General features: G+C 47.9%; 1 protein-coding gene across 1 annotated transcript in view; it reads left to right on the top strand.

The window, feature by feature from the left end:
• The window catches only part of NPAS3 (neuronal PAS domain protein 3), a 98618-nt gene that overhangs the window by 65867 nt on the left and 11662 nt on the right, over positions 1 to 21089 (top strand). Inside the window, exons 3-4 of the mRNA XM_075532212.1 lie at positions 1090 to 1283; positions 5753 to 5859. Of these exons, the coding sequence (XP_075388327.1) occupies positions 1090 to 1283; positions 5753 to 5859 (301 nt within the window). The remainder of the gene's footprint in view (positions 1 to 1089; positions 1284 to 5752; positions 5860 to 21089) is intronic.

Here is a 21089-nt window from a genome sequence, read left to right as displayed (position 1 = left end):
ATGGTACAGTCCATCACGCCGCTGACCCGCAGCCAGGCTTGCGAGATCCAGCCTGCTCCCAGCAGGGCCCCAGCAACACATCTAGAGTCACACACAGCCCTGTTGCCTACACGCCCCCATCATCCTAAAGCACAACTACACCAGTCCTTGCCTTTTGGCCTGTCTTTATGGTTCCGCAAGTATCTTAAGGCAGTTGATGTCTCTTTTAAAAGAAGCTGCTCATCTTCTGTGTGTTGTTTATAAGCAAAGGGATACTGAAAATTAATCATGCCATTTCAAGTGTTTGGGAAGGATGAGTCCATTTTCTGTGTGAATAAAATGTGAAACCTGGGCTACAGGAGGTTCTTTACAGGGAGAAAACAACAAAATAGTTACAGCTCAGTCTTCTCCCTTGTGGTCCAGCAGAAAGCACTTGGGACGGTCACCAACGTGGACCAGGTCTTCGTGGGTTGACAGCCGTGTGGGCTTGGGGCACAAATCACGGGCCAAAAGCTCTGCCTGCAGGATCCACTGGCCCCTGGGGTCAATCAGTGTATCCGTGTAACTCGGTGCCGCCCAACATGCTGTCACATACATGCTCAACAAAACCCATTCTCGGTTTTCCAACGGAGTCCTTTCTTCCTGGGAGTCTTCGGCCTTTTGCAATATCCAGCCCTGAATGAAGGAAAACCCCACTGGAAGGGTGCTTGGGTAATCCCACTTGGCACAAGTGTGGGGAGACACAAACCTCTCCCGTTGACGAGCGCTGATACAGCAAACGTCTGCTTTTGCAGCTCAGGGCTCACTTTGTAACTGGTTATGAACTTCCCTCCGTGCGCAGAGGGAGCGGGGGAGATGCTGAAAAGTAGCCTGATCCCGTAAGTGCTGTCTAGAGAAGTGCACCCAGTGTAATGTGAGCTCTACTCTCTTTTGTCTCTTGCTTTGGGAGACACTACACAGAGGGCACCCGGCGGCCCTTATGATTAGAGAAGATCCTGCCGGCACACGTGGCTCGTTCCAAGACAGGCTTGTGCATTTCTCAGAGGAAATACTGTTCCTTCTGGGATGCGAATTTCACCGCTGCATTGTGTACTTCCTGTTCTTTTGCAGGTGATTCACATCACAGGCCGGCTGCGCCTGAGAGTGTCCCTGTCCCACGGGAGGACCGTCCCCAGCCAAATCATGGGCCTCGTGGTGGTGGCTCATGCCTTGCCTCCTCCTACAATCAACGAAGTCAGAATTGACTGCCATATGTTCGTCACGCGAGTGAATATGGACCTCAATATCATTTACTGTGAAAATAGGTACTTTGTTTTTGTTTCCATTTGCCCTGTCTGTACATTGCATGTGGGATGAGGGCTTATGTTTTCAGCAGCCTGAAGGATCCGACTCTCCCAATGAGCCTCATTATAAATCCTGATGTTGCTTTTAATGGCTGCTTGGACTGACACCAACATGCTTTTTACTTAAAATTTCACTGCTGCCCTGATGTACGCTAGGGACAATAATTGACCGAATCGGGCTGCGCCCAGACAGCCAAGTAATCATGAAAGCCCCTTTTGGCTGAGAGCCCAAGGAGAGGCCAAAGCTGAAACAGACATTGGCAAAAGGACGCAGTAAGAGGTGTACCCCGATGCCCGAACCAGACACGCTTCCTGGTGGACGCAAAGGGCCAACTTCGGGATGGTCAGTGTTCACAAAAGCGTGAGGCGCAGAGAGAGCCAATGAGAATAGATGTATGAGTCCCTCAGGGGAATTGAGGGCAGGGAGTGGGGGGAGAGCCGAAAGGAACTTTGCAAAACTATCAAAGAAAACTTTGTAATCCTGAGGATTTCACTTTTAAATTAAAAAGAAAATGACTCATCATAGAAAGGAGTTGGAAGTTCTTCCTCAAGACAGAGCTTTTAGAGAAGATCTTTTTAGCCTCTGGTTAAAAAGTTCACTTTTCCCATTAAGTGTATAGCAAGGGACAGGGAAATGGGACAGTGCCCCTTTCGGTGTTTCACTTAGAAGTCACCAGCCCGTCATTAGATGGGTGGCAGGAATGGAGAATGGGGGGGGGGTGAGGAAACCCTGGGGGTCACCATCCCCTGGTGCCACGGATGTTACTCAGTCCATTTGAAACAAAAGACGCTTTCGTGGCACAGATGTTGTTTGGGTAGGAAGGCACTACATGTTGGGGAGCCCTGGAACACCACCAGAGGGAACCCCAGAGCGCAGAGTAGCCAAGTGGCTTGGGGAATGGACCTCTCCCGAAGCCAGCCAAGAGGCAGACAGAAAGCGCCTGCTTGCACGCTGTACAGAAGAGCTAGCAAGGAGACCAAGTTAAAAACTGCCGGCATTTCCAATCAGGAGTGCCATTCATAAACAAGCATAACCATTGGGAAAAGATAGCCCACCACCTGAGCTAGTAGTGTTCAGTGGGTAGAAATTAATCATGAACCTATGGCTATGATTTGGTAACCCTCCCCCACACCCCTCACGCCCCCCCCCAAATTAAAAAGCCGCTGCCATCATTCTGACTCAACCTGACCCTTTAATTGGAATAGAACTGCTCCCGTGGGTGTCTGAGACTCTAAGTCCCTCATTGTTTTATAAGTGACTCTATCGGCTTTCCACCCTACCTCAAGATGTCTTGGTGTTTGTTAAGACTTTTAATGTCTTGGCCGTCTACTTGTCTGTGCCTGAGATGTTTGGGAAGGAACACACAACCCCAGGAAAGACGAGGTAGCCAGCAGGATTCCCTGGGGCTGGCCAGTCTTCTCTGATTGCGCAATGCCGTGTGTGTCTAAAAAGAACAGTGCTCCGTAGGGTTTCCAAGGGCTGATTGTTTGGAAGTCGATAACCAGGTCTTTCTTTTGAGATGCCTCTGGGTAGACTTGAACCTCCAACCTTTAGGTTATCAATCAGGTGAGCCTAGTAACCATTCTCATCAGCCAGGGATGCTGATCATAATGCCAGCTAGCCCTTACTGACTATTTCTAGGGGCTAAATGATGCTCTGGGAAGCCCTTTGGTCATAGTGGTTACTCATTGAGCTATTAACAGGGGCCAGGGGTTCGCAGTTTGAAAACACCTGCCTCTCAGAGAGAGCGAGATGAGACTTTCTACCCCGTAATGAGTTTAAAGAACTTGAAGCCCACGTGGGGCTGTCATCGAGGGTCACCAGGAGTCAGCATGGGCTTGAAGACGGTGAGCTTGTTTGGTGTGGATAATACTCTAGGAACCGGCTCATTCAATCTTCCCAGTGGTTTCACGAGGCTGGTCCCACTGCATCTCTACAACCCTCAGGAAACAGGCTTAGGGGGAAGGAAGTGACTTGCTTGGGGACAAGGTCTGAAACAGAGTCTGAGATATTAAAAAGATATACTTAGTACCTTCCTATGGGGTCCCTCCCTTGATTCCTTGTCTCTTACTCACCCTTCAGAAGCCTGGCTGAAGGGCAGGGAAGCCTGGCTGAAGGGGGCCTCGCAGGGACACGGGCCCAGGAATATCCCTGCAATGGTCACCATTACAGCCAGCAGAGCGGTTCATTCTCTGACTGCAAGCGTAGCCGCTGGAGAAGTAGCTCCCACCCAGAGAAGCCAATGAAGAGTCAAAGAGCGAACCGTGGATTTGCTGCCTCAGAAGCGTGCTGCTTGGGAAAGTACAATTTTCCAAAGCTCAAGAAAGGTCCATTTCCTTGATTTAGATTTGCTATCAGTACTCCTTAAAAAAAACAAAAAAAAAAAAACAAAACAAAGCCTCATCTTATTTGCCTAACTCCCAGTAATAGTTCTTCCCAATAGCAGCCCTAATTTTTCTTCCTATGAAAACGGAACGATTGATTCTTCCGACACGCTCCGGGACACGAGTGTCTACGGGTACCATACTAGTAATTGAGATCATTCTCTGTGACCCACTTTTAGCCTTTTTCTTCCCATTAAAAAAAAAATGCTTCCCACAACCCCTCATTAGCGTATACAATACAGCATTATTTCCCAACTGGAGATGATAGTAATTACGAAAAAGACCTGTATTGAAGGTAATTGCAGATTTGATCCGACAGAAAAGCATACCCGTGCCAGGCACTCAGCTAAATCCACTTCCTTTCATTCATGAATCCTCTCACTGCCCCCTCACATGTTTTACAGACAAGGAAACCGAGGCTCAGAGAAAGAGGCGGCCCAGAATTCTGACCCGGATGTGGGTCACTGGGCAGTGCGGGTCCTGTCTGCCCATCGGGGGAGATGCCCGACCTGTGCTCCCCATGGCCCCCGGCTCTGGTGCTAAGGCGCTTTGGCAATTGAAGGGTCTAATTCAAATAGAGAACAAACGAAATAAAGGTCTTCCCTGAAGACCAGGGGGGCTTTGTGCTGGGGTTTATTATAGAATTAGGGAATTGTTGGCTGGAAACGACAGCTCCCGCCTTGCCTCCCCAGCCCCGTCTCCTCCTCCAGTGTCCCTAGGACGGCCTCCGGCAAAGCTTTCAGAGGAGCCGGCAACTTTCAGAAACCCCACGGAGGGTCTCTTAATAACATCCCAGAAAGGGGGGGTAAACGCTTCTTGGCAAACAGCTAATGGTTTTAGGGAAACACCAGCTAACCTGATTTTATACCAGAGAACCTTGGAATCATTAGAAAACACTCCTTTCATTTCTCCAACTAGTCTTATCTTACCAAGAAGGCCAGTTTTGCCAAAAGCTTTGATGCCAAAAGCTAATTAAATTGCTGGAGAACTTCACTCACGGAGTGGTGGCTGTTCACGACGCTCCGTATGATTCTGTTTGGGTTTCTCATTTCCCCGGCTTTGAGAGCTAGCCTCTTTTCCTCAAGAACATGCGCGTGGGTTTCTTCAGAGCCTCATGTCTAAAGATTCGCTTCGCGTCGGAGTAGATCATAAATTATAAAAAGGACAGTAAAGGGAATAAATTAAATTTTAAAATGTATCCTCCTAGCTCGGACTGACCCACTCGAAGCGGTACTTAGACCAGGAGGAGGGCAATCGGGATCTGGGGGTGTTCGTGTAAACCAGGCAGAGCCCCCCAACATGTTGTCCCATCTCTATTCTGTGTTTCCGTGCTCCTGCCTGAGGACACTGACTTCTGCACAATCGGCGACAGACGCCAGCACGCACGGACCGCGGAGCAGAAGCCTGGAAGGGCTCCTACCGGGCTTTGAAAGTCTGCGTGGAATGTGCCACACGGTACCAGTTGAAAGGACCAGGAGTGAAAGCTGAGCTCCCAAGTGACTAAGATTCAAAAAGACGATGCCCGGGGGCATCTGGATGTCTCCGCATTTAAATTATATCCCTTGAAATGCCAGTTTGGACTTTGTGCCAAGACACAGTCGTGGCGCTTTTTCATGGAAATACCCAATAGAACACCAATCTGTTTCAATGAAAGGTGTCTCTGATCATTTGGTATAAACATTACATGTTTTTATTTTATTATGTAACCTTGAATTATCTTGGCCCCAAATGAGGATCTTGCATTGTGACTGATTCTCACACGTTTTATGGAATTATGGTGTCTAAATGTGCATTCTCATGCCAAAATGAGAACAAGAAAAACCTCTCCAATGATTTATATGCCAGTGCTTGATCTAGCAATATTCCCTACTTTTTAACAAAGTCTATCAGACGTGGAAGGGAACATCTGATCTCTGAAGGGTGTCTTCCTCCTCCCAGTTCCCTTGTTACAATGACAGTGTGTCGGTGGATTTGTTTCTAAGTTATTTGATTGTGTTGAAATATGCCCCCTTTGTGAATCCCAGCTTGCACTCTTGTCTTTGTAGGATTAGCGATTACATGGACCTGACCCCGGTAGACATTGTAGGGAAGAGATGCTACCACTTCATCCACGCCGAAGACGTCGAGGGCATCAGACACAGTCACTTGGACCGTGAGTACCTCGTGCCTGAGGGTAGAGCCCAGGCTGGTGTGTCTCTCTGTGGCTTTAGTGTTCACGTTACAGACAACAGTCGATATGCGGTGGGGAAAAAAATGAACCATAAATCACTTCACCTGTGCTAGATTGCAAGTTAGACCTCAGGCCCAGAGAAATTGCTGCATCTCTGGGCACTCACCCTGAATTTTTGTGGTCTCTTGTGCTCTCTCTCTCTCCCCTGAAGTGGTGGGAGAATTTTTGGTCTTTAAATGTTTTCTGAACCCTTTCATTTCCTAGAGAGCAGCTCGGAAATTTCTGGTCTCCATTTCAAAGTACATGTGGGAAGAAAACAAGCTCAAATAGACCAGGAGCCTAATTAGCATTTGTACTTGGCTAGTCACAGAGCCGGGGTGGGATGAGTGGGTCTGGTGGAAGTCACCGCAGCCCTCCTGTGGGCACAGTCGACTGCCAAGGGCGTGTCATTGGTTGGTTGCGCGTGGAGAGTTTAGGCAGAGGAGCAGGTACCTCCAGGTTCTGACTCTTGGGACTGAGAAAGTAATCCGAGGTCTCTGAGGCCAGTGCCCATCTGATGACCCCCAGGCTGAAGTCCCAAGTAACTTCTGTGGTGTCTAAGCAAGGACAGACCAGCAAGTCTAAGCCCAGCTGGGTCTAAGTGCTGACTCTCCCATCCTCCTTCTACTGCAGCTTGCCCTCCATTGGCTCAGCCGGCCTGTTTCATGGTGCCCATGGGGATCCAAGTACCCCGTAAGGCAGGCAGCACCACTTTGGTGAGCCACTGAGCAGCAAGCTTCCTGTTTCCACCAAACAGGGTTCTCTGTATGACTATGACCTAGGGTCATCTTGATAGAGGAGTCGGGGTCCTGCCTACTTATATTCCTCTCAGAAAAAGAAAATCTCACTGACATCAAGCCACTTCCGACTCATCACAACCCTGTGGGACAGGGCCCAGCTGCCCCTCGGAGTTTCTGAGACTAACTTTTTTTTACTGAGATTGTAACTTTTTACGGGAGTGAAAAGCATCTTTCTTCCACTGAGCTGCTAATGGTTTTGAACAGCTGACCTTGTGGTTAGCCATGTAACCTACTACAGCCTCCATGGCTCTGGACCTATAGTCCTAGAAGGTTCTGAGCCCAGTTCTGATCTTGGTTGTAAATGTATGTGAAATAACACAATGAGAGACTGCAGCTGGAAGATGAAGCATTGGGGGTTTTATTGTTTTGTTTTGCTTTGCTTTGCTTTGCTTTGTAATAAAACTCAGCCTGCTGGCCTTTGTACTTCTTTCTTCTCCCTTTCCTTGCCATGGCCAAAGAGAGATGGTTCAGATCTGTCTTCCGCTTGCCATTGTTTGCTCATTTCAAACTCGGTGACCAAAGTCTCTAAGGTGACCATCTGGTGCAGTGTTTTTACCTGTGCAGGAGAGCCCCGACTTGCCCTCTGATGTCAAACTGCGTGTGTAGCAACCAGGGCTCTGGAAAGAGCCTGCCTGCCAGGCTGCCCTCCAGCAGGTTGTATTCCCAGCACTGCATGCCCCGCCCACCAGGGACTCAGGGAAGGAAGACACCTGTGACTAGGAAGGAATGGGTGTCATGTATCATGGAAGCAGATGGCTCTTCAGTTCATTGAAATGAAAGCCCTTGTCACTGGGAATGCTGAGGAAATGGACAAAGTCAGGACCACTTTGAAGGAAGCCAGGGATAGATATGATGTTGGACCAAGACATAGGTCAGAGATACAGACTTAGAAATAACATACTGCTTATAAAAGACTGTCAGAGAGCATGTGTGTTCATGTTGAGGTGGGGGTGCTCTTTCCTTCGACGATCCTAATGGAGGTCTAAATTCATAAACCTCATGCTGACCAAAAAAATAACCAGTAAACAAACGTGCCCTCCTCCACTGTTCTTTGGTAAACACCGCTCTGTCTACGATTTGATTTTCAGCCAAAGAAACAATTCCCCAGGAACCATGAGCTAGGGCAATGCATTTCTTCCCGCACAGCAAAGGTCTCCAACGCCTATGTTGGATGTAACTCTTTCCGATCTCCTTCACCCATTTTCAGTAGCCAGAAGAGTTGGGGAGTGAAACATACACTGTTCTACCATACGCTATTGTGCTGCTCGCCTGATTTTTCTGATATCTTGCCAACTAAGTGTGCCTTCAAGCCTGTGCCTTTTTTCATTGCTTCCTATTGACACCCTGGCTATTGCTTTATGATTTAGCTTACTAACGAGTTCACGCCTTTAAGTCCTACACGACTTCGAATGTCGAGTTCTTTCAATCACCCCTTTAAACACATGGAAAAAAACAAACAGAATGAGTTGATCATTCTGCACAGTAAAATGCACTTCCCATATTTAGCTCCCATGCTGTGGAATAACTCCACAATGTCAAGTAGCACACAATTAGTGAAACTGTAGGGGAGGGAAAGAAGTGTTTTGATCCTGAGGAATTTTGATCCTAATCAGATTGAGATTTCAACGTTCTTACAGTGCTTGATGTCTTCAATCACCAAAAAAGAAAAAACCCTGATTTTGATGTCAGCTTTTGCATTCTGGGAACGAAAAGAAAATGCTAAGATATACAAAGGCATCCAGCTCTCTACAATAAACATTAACATCATTATAAAGTAAGATTGAGTCTAAAGTCGTGTGATGGAATGTATGATGTTTACCTAATTCTCCAAGCAAAGCCAGCGGAGTAACAAAATGACAGAGCATGTAATAAGTCTGGGTTGTGTAAACACTGAAAAGGAAAAGGCAACAAGCCAGCGCAGCATCTTGCTTGTCCGAAGCCCTAGGCTACGACTGAAGGACGCGCCTCAACTGGGCCTTCTTAGCCGGAAAAGGTCATGGTGACATGGAAGCAGTTCAAGAATGAGATAGAATTCTAAAACAAAGAAGTGGCTAAAAATAAACCACATTAACTATTTAGCTCTTCTTCCTAGAGCTACGGCCACAGATCCTGATGGTGCGCAGGAAAGGCAGGATTTCGTCTCGGATGAGATGCCTGATGTTTGGGTGTAGGTCTTCAGCTGCCATGTATGGATAAAACAGAAAATGAAGACTCAGTAGCCTTTGCTAATAAAACATACTGTTTCTTCCCTTGTATCTTCCTCCCTACCCCAACCCGCAACCATCAAAACCACGACCATCGTTAGGAAATGCTAAGGACTCATAGCAACGCTATATAGAAATTCCGAGACGGCAAGGTATTCTGTCTCCTCTTTCTCCCGTGGAAGGACTGGTGGGTTTGAACTTCCCAGGCTGGCCACTTGTCACCCAAGGTCTGACCCACAGCAGCACCAGTGCACAAATGAACCTGTATCTAGAGTAAGCTAAGAAGGAATCTCCATGTGCCAGGCTTCAGCCACTCTGTCAAGTTCAAACAGGAGCCTTGCAACAGCTCCTGCCCCATAGGTTGGATGCCCCATAACGCACAAGTCACTGAGAGTCCTCTGCGCCACCAGGAGGGAGCGCTCCTTCACACTGGCCAAAGAGCCCTGTGATTTCTTTGTCTGTAAATCGCCTCGCTGCAGCCATTGACCCCCATCTCATCGACTCGGCAGGACAAATTGTGTGCGTCACCGTTTCTGCATTTGAATGTTCCACCATCCGCATTAGTAGTTATTTGGGCATCTCTGCCTCTCCATCCCCCTCCAGTCGTCTATTGCTCGGGAGGAATCAGCTTGAAGATCATCAGTCATGTCTCCCTGCAGTTACCTGGAGTGTCTGTGTCGATCTTGAATTATGAGAGAGGTTTCGGCACAATCTCTACCACCCCTACCTCTGCCGAGAGCCACGAAGAAACGAGGGAAAACCGCAAATGCGAAGCCACACGGGGACACCTGCTTTGCGTTTCTCTTGATTTCCATTGAATTCAGCCTGGAAAAGGAGCCAATTTTGTCTTCAAACACCCCTCAGGTTCTTCTGGGCTCAGTTACTACTTTCTAAAACCCCGAAGAGTGGCCCGAAGGAGAGTTCCATTCTGAGTGTGCTCCACCAGTAAGGCTCAATGCGTGGGGAACGGGGTGCTTGTAGGAAAAAAGGCGCCGGGCAGCCGAGATGCGGCTGAACCTGGCCCAGTGGTCCAGCGTGCAAGCACTGGGTTACTGTCACCCAGCAGGTTGGCAGTTCCAACCTCCTCAGCACCTCGGAGCGAGAAAAGGCTGGTGATCTCCTGAGAAGAAAACCAAACTCACCGCCATCGAGTCGATGCCGACTCACAGACACGTGTCTTGCTCCCATCAAGAAATAGTCTCAGACCCACAGGGGCAGCTCTGCCCTGCTCTGTAGGGTCTCCAGGAGTCTGTAAGGTGTGAGCCTAGAAACATCTCAGAGGTCGCGTCTCCTCCGTCCCACAGGGATCTCTGTGAGGGGAAAGGGACTCCGCAGCAGCCAGCAACACAAAGGAACCTTTGCCTCGGGCGGTCATTTCAGAGTGAGAGGGACTTGCAGAGGGCCCATAGGACCCTGCACAGTTAGCAAGCCAGCACCCACCTAGCACATCAAGGAATGTTGAAGGAGAAGGGGAGAGGGAAGAAAAAAAAAAAGCAGCAGCAGCAGAAACCTGTTTATATCTTCATCACAAACTTGCGTGCTTCCTAACAAAACTAATGTGCAGCTACCTGGCATAATGCATTCCATGCTGTTTTGCATCAATAACCCCTACACTTCCCTCCTGAAGGCGCCTCATTGCCAAATGCAAGCCGGCTGCTTAATGCAGGACTAATTAGTATAGCCCCTTCCAGTCTGCAGGCCCTCCATTGTGATTCCTTCCCAGCTCATTTTTTTCCACAACTGAGCATCAATCAAAGTAAGTGCCCTGCCTGCCTAGGCAACACAAGATGTCCTCCGTGCATTTGTCATCTGCCACACAAACAAAGGGGGGATTTAATTGTGGATTTGGGCGTACGCAGCCATTGCTCACGCTAAAGGGGAGCCGCATGCCACGGAAGCAGAGAAGGTATAAAGTTTGATGGGTGGGCCGAGTGCAGAGAGCATGGGATTTTTTTCTTCTCCTTCCTCCTCCTCTTCATCAGAGCCTTTCTTCCAGGCTCAGTCTCCCGCAGTCCAACATCATCCTGTCCACGGACCGGACTTTGCTGCAAAGCAAATGAGTTTCGCCGCTTCGTGTACATGAGTCTGAAAGTCCGCTGAAAAGCAGTGCGTGCAAGCACCCCGAGCTTGCCTTTCTTCGGGAGCCAAGTCAGCCTGCGTGGCGGGCCTCTCTGTAAGCTATCGAGACTGTCATGTGGATAAAGCGAGACGATGCAGGAACAGCTTTGTGCTGTTTTTATGATTTTACGGTCTTCGTGTCTGAGGGAGCTTTTTGCTGTTTGTTTTTGTTTTGCTTTGATTGTTGGCTATACAAGTCCAAGAGAGCTGAGGCCAGCAAGGGGTCCCCAGTCCGCACAGAACGTGTCTGCCCCACTGGCCACTCCCAGTGGACCGGGGGTTCTCACTAACAGCGTGTCTGGGTAAACCAGGCGCTGACACACATCACGGGTGGAAATGGCAAATTTACGTGTGACATCCTAGCATAGCGTGCCCTTGCCTACACTGTACGTCTTTCGTGACTTTTCCAGAAGGGGATTTTGACCTCGTTTTCTTTTTTTCAGTTAGAAGATGTTACTTTTCATCATATTTGTGTCAAACACATAAGCCTTGGTCAAGAAGTCATGAATCCAGCTAGACAGTACCCTAACCCAAAAAACCAACTCTTCCATTAAATTGATGCTGACTCACGGCGACCCTATGGGACAGGGTCGAACTGCCCCTGCCTCTCAAGAAGAGACTGGTGGTTTTGAATTGCTGACCTTGCAGTTAGCAGCCCCTCCATACTGCCCCACGGCCTGTACACAGACAGGAGAGCCAAGCAGACCAAGCCTTGCCACCAGCCAGCAAAGTGGGATGTGCAGGACTGCCCGTGGCCAGCCTGGTCCCCCTGACGGCCTCTTAAGGCCCAGGCTGTGCAGGACTGCAAGCCTCCAAGGTGGGGACCAGCCACTTAGGCAAGGTGACTTCTTCCTGCAGCAAAGAACGTGGCTTACAGGGCAGGCATACTTCCCAGAAGGGGGCTACCTTAGAAAGGTAAGGATAGGCTAGTGAGGGGATGCTGCCGGAAAACTAAACCCTACGCCAACAGGGACCCAGCTGAAGACTTAACCAGAAACCCCGTGGACAGGGGGCGGGAGTGACACTGAACATGATAAAAATATTGCGATATTATGAAAATAATGTGCAGGGCGTTCGCCATGTGAAAAAATAACAGCTAATGCCTGTGCTTTCTCTATAGACTGTAGTAACCCGTGCACCAGCTATCTTGGCCTCCCACAGGGTTTCAGAGACATGCAGAATCTCAGACCCACCACAAACTTCCTGCATCTGAATCTGCAGTGAACAAGAACCCCAAGTGAAAGTAGACTGAAAAACGATTACTTAAAAGACATTATTCACTAGGGAGGAACAGTCCAATCAAATCAATTAAGCAGTCCCTCTCCAACTGGGAATGTATTAATAACCAAAAGCCAGAGTCCCTGCCATTGAGCCCATGCTGATGTCTGGAGACCCGCTAGGACAGGGGAGAACTGCCCCCGTGGGGTCCCAGAGAGTAACTCTTTTTTTTTTAAATTGGGGCTAATACAACTCTTATCACAATCCATACATACATCAATTGTATAAAGTACATTTGTACATTCGTTACCCTCATCATTCTCCAAATACCCGCTCTCCATGTAAGCCCCTGACATCAGCTCCTCATTTTCCCCCTCCCTCCCCGCTCCCCACTCCCTCGTGAACCCTTGATAATTTATAAATTATTATTTTGTCATATCTTACACTGTCCAATATCTCCCTTCACTGACTCTTCTGTTGTCCTTCCCCCAGGAAGGAGGTTATATGTAGATCCCTGTAATCAGTTCCCCCTTTCTACCCCACCTTTCCTCCACCCTCACAGTATCACCACTCTCACCACTAGTCCTGAAGGGATCATCTATCTGTCCTGGGTTCCCTGGGTTTCCAGTTCCTATCTGTACCAGTGTACATACTCTGGTCTAGCCCAATTTGTAAGACAGAATTGGGATCATGATAGTTGGTGGGGGGAGGAAGCATTCAGGAACTAGAGGAAAATGGTATGTTTCATCGTTGCTACACTGCATCATGACTGGCTTGCCTCCTCCCTGCGACCCTTCTGTAAGAGGATGTCCAGTTGCATACAGATGGGCGTTGAGGCCCACTTCGCACTCCCTTCATTCACAATCATATGATTTTTTTGTTCTTTGATGCCTGATACCTCATCCCTTTGACACCTAGTGATCACACAGACTGGTGTGCTTCTTCCTTGTGGCCTTTGTTGCTTCCAAGCTAGATGGCCACTTGTTTACCTTCAAGCTTTTTAGACCTCAGACGCTATATCTTTTGATAGCCGGGCACCATCATCTTTCTTCACCACATTTGCTTATGCACCCGTTTGCCCAGACAATAACTCTTGATGAGAGTAAGAAGCCCCATCTTTCTCCGAGAGGGTGGCTGGTGGTTTTGAACTACCGACCTTGTGAGCAGCTCCAGTGCCCAATGTATATGTATGTATACATATATATGGGTGTGTATTTCTATATATATATGTGTGTGTGTGTGTGTGTATAAACTTGCTTTTAAGTTTCAGAAATAGTAAAATATCTCTGCCTTCAGGAGCTTAAAGCCTGGTAGAGAAAACATTTAATTCTGAAAAGACAGCAAAAAATGTGAACTGTCAGGATGTATACACAAAGCGCAGGAACCCCAGATGTAGAGCAAGCCAAGATGAGCATAGAGGGGAAACAACAGACGGAGCACATCCTCCCTGATCCTTGAAAGAGGATGGCCAGGCAAGATGGCAGGAGGTCCAGGGGTGTGTTAAAGGCATTCCTGTCTTAGGAGGAGGTTGAGGGGGATAAGCACAGGATCATGTCGCTCCTCCCAAGGAGAAAGCCACAACTTTGATGTGACTGAGACATTGTAATAGTATTCCAACATGAATTCTGGGACTTTTCTTTGTTACTAGTTCAATTTTTAGCTACTTTTTCTTAGAGCCCCAAAATAAAACACCTGGTATTTTTTTAGCAGAGAACCCATTGCTCTTAAAGATCCAATCAGGAAAAAAATAAAACAAAAACCGTACTTCTAAATCATCCATTTTCAACAAATTTTTAAAAATCAGTTACATTTATATATTAGCATTTTTGTTCTTAAGCTTGTGACTATTTTTAAACTGCTCTCTTTAAAACATTTAATGAAGCCATGCATCTCTCAAAAACATCAAACATATTTTACCCAAATGAGCAACATAGTACTTCATTTACATATGATTATGTTGTACCCCACCCCCATAAATAACGGGGTTAACTAAGGATCAAGTTATTGGAGCTGCTTTATGAATGCCCACGTCTTTTCTGGCTTCCTAGAATCTTCAGTGAGTTCTATCAGCATGTCTCTGGCTGCAGGTAACAGAAACTCCAAGGCGAAATGCCTTAAACTTTCTTTGAAATTCTCTAATGTTTCTTTTCATGACCAAAGGTCAAGAAACCATCAAGGCCTCACAACGTCAAGAGAGGGTCAGACCCCTTTGCATGATCATTTCTGAGTGCCATGAAGATGTTCCCAGGGGTTCCCACCCCAGTAGGGGGAAGTCTCCTGGTTTCCCATTGCCCAGCATGTCTTCAGCCACACACTGGCAAGGGGAGGGCATTAACCTTGATCAGTGTAAACACTCCACATCCCCACCCTGCGGCTCTGGAAGAGATCACCCTTAGGAACTGAGTTTTCTTGTCCAGGAGGTGGGAGACAACCCATATTCTGGACTGTTTTCCCAACTTCTTGGACTTCTAAAGATCTGGTTTTTAGAATGTCCCCATGGTGTGGAAGACTAGTTTATAGATACCTATATCTTGCCAGTTATGTATTTATGTTTATAGATGTTGAGTGGACTGCATGAAATAATTAATCCCAGGACCACAAAGCCCACCAGAGACCGGAAACAAATCTGAGTTTTCTATGCAACCTGATCACCTCAGTCTCCCAGTTCTTCACTGTTCTCCGTCATCCAAGAGAAGAGTCCTCCCAGGCTGGGTCAGACCCCTGTCCTGTCAGAGATCTGCATACCCTTGCCTTCCCCTTGATTCTCACTGAACATATTCCAAAGTTCAACCAATCCCTGGCACACAGAGTGGAATTACCCTAATTAAGACTAATATCCAAGGGCAGGCCCATGACAGATTCTGCTCACGGTGCTATCCCCCAGTGCCTGTGGAAATTAAAGACTCCAAAAATATTTACCGAATGAATGAATGAACGAAATCCACTAACCCTCAGTTCTTGACCATAAATCTCTCTTACTGGCATGCTGGGAGTTCACTGCTTCCCTGTCCCCCAATACACGGGCGTGCGTACCCGCACAGAGTAAAGGTTAAAAAATCATGTCTTTACTGTGTTCAGGGAATCTTGGTGATGCTGTGGGCTAGGGTTGGGGCTGCTAACCCCAAGGCCTGCAGTGCAGAACCACCAGCCAAGGGAGGACAAGGTGGCTCTCTGATCCTCTAAAGACGTATGGTCTCAGAACCCCTACACTGGGTCGCTGTGAGTCAAAGTGAACCCCACAACACTGAGCCTGGTGTTGGCTAGGTTTGGTGTGATATATTCTATGCTTTCAGTTGAAGCAGGCAGGAATGAGTCAGTTGCAAACTCCCTGGCTGGACTGAAAACAGCTTGGGAACTGGATGTCGCTTGTGCCAACCATTACATTGAGTCTTCCTGCCCTAGGACATGACACCAGCAGCACCTCGTCTCCCAAGTGCATTACCACAAAGGGAAATTTTTGTTGTTGTTGTTGTTTAAATTTAACAAATTGACATGTTATAAATCAATGAAAAGTTTTCTGCATGATTCAATATTAACAGTTAATAAACATCTATCAATTGGCAGTGGTGTAGGAAAAAACCTCTTCTGAGGTTATAAATCACACAGATAGCAATTCAAGTGGGGCCTGTCATTAGTGTATTAGGGGGAAAATCTATAGATGATGCATCGCCGTTCCCAGGACATCCATGGGCCTTCTGTCCTGAAGCTCATAACTCACATGAAGTATCAAATATCATTAAACCTTACCAAATATTGCTCAGCACGTAGATTTTTTTTACAAACCCTAAAATCCAATTTGTGGACGCCTGCAATTTAAGACCTCCAGCTCACTAATTGCAAAATCTATAGGCAAGTCTGCACAGCATCAAAGCCACCGCTGATCCTACGAGCAGTTCTAAATGAACCACTGTCTCTATGGCGAGTAAATAAAGCGTTTAATGTACAGTTTCGGGCTACAGGGCCGTTGCTCCTGTGGGTGTTGAAAATGGCCTTCCTCTAAGGATCAAGGCGATCACTTTTTAGATACGAAACTTGTTCTTGTTTTTAAGTCTCTGTCAGGTTCATTCCCCTGTAGCCCACAGTTTTCTCAAAGGCTGAGGAAAGAGTATTCCAGAATTTTTTTAAAAAGAAAGAAAGAAATCCTGTTTCCAGAATGAAGTTCCCTGTCAGCCTGCCCTGGGCCTTAGGTGGAGAAGCAGAGATTAAAGAGTCAGTATTCTTTTTCATGTTTCGCTGCCAGTTTGGTGAATGTCGAAAGAGACCCACTGACTGCAGGGAGGCACTCAACATTGGCAGGAAGTAAAGAGTGCGAATCGAGCATGCTCCCTCTTCTCCTGTACTTTCTTACACACACACACACACACACACACTTACACCCCTCTTTAGTGAATTCAAAAATCACTTTCGAATTTCTCCCAAAAGGCACCGCTGAGGAAGGTGCGTCCAGGAGGGGTGAACGGCGCTGCAGATGGGGTCTGCCTCCGGCCATGACAATAACGAAGCTCTTTGTTCTCTGTGTGGATGTGAAGTGTGAAATCGCCGACGAGCTCACCGGTTGCTATTTATTCCATACGTACCGGAATCCACTCAGCACTGCACCTCTTTAAGGCCTCTGCAAACCACCAAACGTCCTTTTGTGAGACCCACCGCTCAAAGATCGCTTTTGCTAAGCATTCTTGTCTGCTCTTCAAGCGGAATCAGACTACTTCCTTCTCTTCTGGACGCAGCTCGCTATTTAGGACCCGCGGCTTTTGTGCCGCAGGACGAGACCCCACTCCCCTCTCTGTCCCTCCATACTTCTGAAGGCAAACTTGCGCCAATCCGCTTTGATTTACTAACAGAATCATAGCCCTGCCCCAGACACTGGCTCCCCTTATGTCCTTTTTTAAGTGTTAGTCTATTTCTGGGGACAAGGGTTTACCAAGGCAAACCAAAACCCCCATGTCCGTAACTGTGCAGAGCCACGGATGCGTGGGCTTCGTGGAAATCAATGGAACGCTACTCGACTTTCAGAAGACCTCGTATCTACAACCACACGTCCCTTCCACACCGACCACTGTGCTCACACTCAGAGCCCGGGTAACCCTTGAGAACAGAAACGCAGTAACACGTAGCAGCCTAGTATTGTGTGTGTGTGTGTGTGTGTGTGTGTGTGTGTGTGTGTAGAACGTACTTGATGTAAAGGTCACTTGTTCTGAAAGGTCAGTGCTGCTGCTTGGGATTGGCCGTTGGCACAGCTCCGTCACACAGCCGGGGTGGCCCTGCCTTCACTCGACGAGCCAAAGGGCTGGTCCTGGGCTTTGAATGGTCACAGAAGTTGTGCCCAAACAGTGAGACCTAGAGGGTGGAAGTCTGTTTGGAAGAACTCAAGTCCCAAAGTACTGCTGTGAGCGTTTCCCTCCATACCTGCACGGGTGTCTTCCAAACAAGTCATGTTGGACCCAGCCCCCGCGGGTCCGTAGCTCGAGGCAGACAAATTCTCCCCAGAATTCCCGGTCTTCTTCCTTTTAGATTTGGGCAGTGATGCACAAGGTTGCTATGAGTCAGAACTGACCTGACAATAAACAACAACAACCAGCACCTCATGAGAGGGCCTTCAGGAGGGGCCCAAGCACAACGGTGGCATCGCAGGTGGCCTGCTGGGCCCATTCGATTCAGTGCACACAGGGCAGCTCGGAAGGCGATCACTGTGATAGGTTTCCTCAACGGACCCCGAAGGATCCTGGGGCCCTATCAGGAAGAAGTTTTTAAGAACGTTTGCAGAGGGGAAAGGCCAAGGAAGTCGCACTCTGGCATGCTTTGTTTCCCCCTTCACAGTACTGCCCCACTAGTTCTTCAAAGAGCAGGACCACTCTGTGATCAGGGCAATACTGTGCAGATGTGCGTGACACAACGGACGCATGGATGGATTGTGATAAGAGCTGGAGGAGCTCCCAATAAAGTGATTTTTAAAAGAGGAAATAAAGGAACAGGACGACTTATAAGTTGTTGTTTCAGAAACCTTGCCCTGTCCACCCCACAGCCAGGATCTTGCTCCTTCAGATGTCTTCTTGTTCCCGAACCACAAACCAAATCTAAATGGAACACGATGTGAGTCTCTCAAGGGTGGTGTGTGTGTAAATGGACGCACGCGGGATTCTTCAGGGAAGGGCGGCGAGGGGAGACTGCCTTCAGAAGTAGAGAGGCCTAGGTGGACGATATGTAGAGAAACAATAGCTTCATGGTTTGCTATTGTTTGTTTAATTAGGTTTTGTTATATGACATCAATACTCTTAATTTACCACCCCTCAACCCCCCCCCCATTGTATTTTTCTAGAAAAGTAGCCTCTCCCCTGTTCTCACCAAAGCACGTGAGTCTTGACGCATCTTTGGCATGGGGGCAGTGAGTGAGGCTAGTGACAGTTTCTCGACTTCCCTTAGAGCAGGGACAACCAAAAGCAATTGGTTACGCCCCGTACTTCAGAGCCAGAAAAGCGCGTGGCCTCACGTAGTGAGCAGAGGCATTCACAATTAGATCTGGAACCATTCAACATTATATATGATCCCACAGGGAAAAAGCCATGTTGCCTTCCTACGTCTTCATGTTTACTCTGCAAACCCCAAGAAGAGGTGAGCCGCGGTGGCCGAGTGGGCTGTGCAGAGTGCTGACGTCTGGGTCCGTGTCTTGAGCCCAGCAGTAGCAGGAGAAAGACGCGGCCGCCTGCCCCAATAAAGGCGCACACGGGAGAGTTCTGCTCTGTCCTGTGGGGCACTGGGGGTCAGTGTTGACTTGATGGCAGTGAGTTTGGTTCTTTCGGTGTGGGAGGTCAAAGCTCATTTCCATACTGCCATTGATTTGACTTGAAAGCAACTCTGAAACTACGGCGTGAGCCTGACTTCAGTGAGAGACACACAGCTGTTGTGCACAAAGATTTTGGGGAGTAGAAAGTACACTTTGAAATAAACCAAAGGCCGTGGCATGTACTCTGACCGTATCATGGACACACGAATGAAAACATGACCCACGCTTGTGTAGTTCACCGTCCTGCCTTCGCTTCTCGTGTACACACAAGTCATGAACGGACCCCGGGCTCATTGAGTTGATTTCTCGCTTCTCAAGGGACAATCAACTATGTTGATGGACTTCCCTATCAAACAATTGACATCATACTTCTGTTATCTCCATAAAAGGGATGAAGGAGCCCTGGTGGCATCGTGGTTTCATGTTGGGCTGTTAACAGCAGGATCAGCAGTTCAAAACCACCAGCTGCTCCTTGGGAGAAAAATGAGGCTGTGTACTCCTGTGAAAGGTTATCGTCTCAGAAACCCCCAGTGGTGGTTCTTACTGCCCTAGAGGGTCGCTGTGAGTCAAAACCAACGTGATAGCAGTGAGTTGTTTCTGTCATGGAGATTCGTATAAAAATAAATGGGTACAAATGTTCTCTCATTCCTCGCTGCTACCTAAAACTAAAACGCGAAAATAAAAACAACAGCCACGAGATTAAAGCGAATTGGGGAAAAGTTTTCTGTGTATTTTTCAAGTTCTCTAATTTATTACCAACTGAAAGTCTCTTTCAAACCGGCACCAAGGTGGCTTTTCTTCTTGAGCTGATTAGGACCACATGAGCTCGGGAAAAGCTGCCAGGCCCTGCCTCTGGCGCAGCAGGAAGGATCCCACTGATTTGCCCTTTTTTTTTCTTCAAGAAACACACTTTATCCCAAAGTCAAAAATTTATATTCCAGAGCCCCAAGCAAAAATTACTCTTTGTTCATGTTAAAAGAACTGAAAATCCATTGTGACCTCTTCAATGGGATCGTCTGAAAATCAAAAGCCACTTGGGCGAGCTTCTGGTGGCCTTTCCTCCGAGAACGGCAGCCACCCCAGTGCCTTCCTTCTCTTCCGTTTCCTCGTTCCCCACTGACGCGCAGGGTCTCCTTCCAAGACACTAGTCCCAGGCCCGTGGCCATAATCTAAGACCGTGCTGTCACGTTACCTTCTCAGGGTTCTGTCCCTCAGACTGGCCTGGGTACAGCTAGGAATTGGTTCAAATGCATGTCTTCAGCAGACCGTGGTGGGTGCCCCATCCTGCCTCCACCGTGTTAGCCACCGAAGTGAAGGCTCTCAGCCGGCTCGAGTGCCCAAGGCTTCCCTGGTGCGCTCCTCCTCACTCATCGCATCACAGCCACTTCTTCACAGTAACGCCCGCCTGCCACCCTGCCTCTTTTAGACGGGTCTCCTCCCCGGGCTAGATGGCCCCCAGGCCGCACTGTCAAGACTGCTCCTGTAGTGATCTATCAGTCCTACAAAGCAGCACTAGTATCTTCCTTCTTACTGATTCCTGGTGGTGCAGTGGTTACTCATTGGCCTGCTAGCCCCAAGGCCAGCAGTTCAAAACCACCAGCTGCTCCCCAGGAGAAAAGCAGACTTCTCTACTCCAGAAAACAGTTAGAGTCTCTGAAATTCACAGGGCAGTTCTACCTGCCCAATAGGGCTGCTTTAAGTCAGAACTGCCTAGGTGGCCCGTAGTATTTTCCTTCTTGAGAAAAACAGATACATTTAAATGGCATTGCCTCCAGTCAAAAAGACGCCACCACTTTTTGTTGTTGTTGTTGGCCAGGAAGCTTTTTGCCCCTTTAATGGTACACAGCTGGAAATCCCCAGGAGGCCTTTATATTCAGTTTGGAACTTGGATTTAGTTTATTTTTAAGTAAGAGAAAGTGTGGCACTAGCCATAAGGGAGGAGATGCCACAAACTCAAATTTGATTTAAGAACTCCTCTCTCATTTTGCATTCTGGGTTTTTTGAATTTTGTTTGGTTTTGGGTTTGTTTGTTTTTGTCAAAACTCCGTCCTG

This window comes from Tenrec ecaudatus, chromosome 14 (assembly GCF_050624435.1).
Source record: "Tenrec ecaudatus isolate mTenEca1 chromosome 14, mTenEca1.hap1, whole genome shotgun sequence".
NCBI classification, from domain to species: Eukaryota; Metazoa; Chordata; class Mammalia; order Afrosoricida; family Tenrecidae; genus Tenrec; species Tenrec ecaudatus.
The sequence above is the reverse complement of the archived record's forward strand: the minus strand, read 5'-3'. Positions and strand labels throughout refer to the sequence as shown.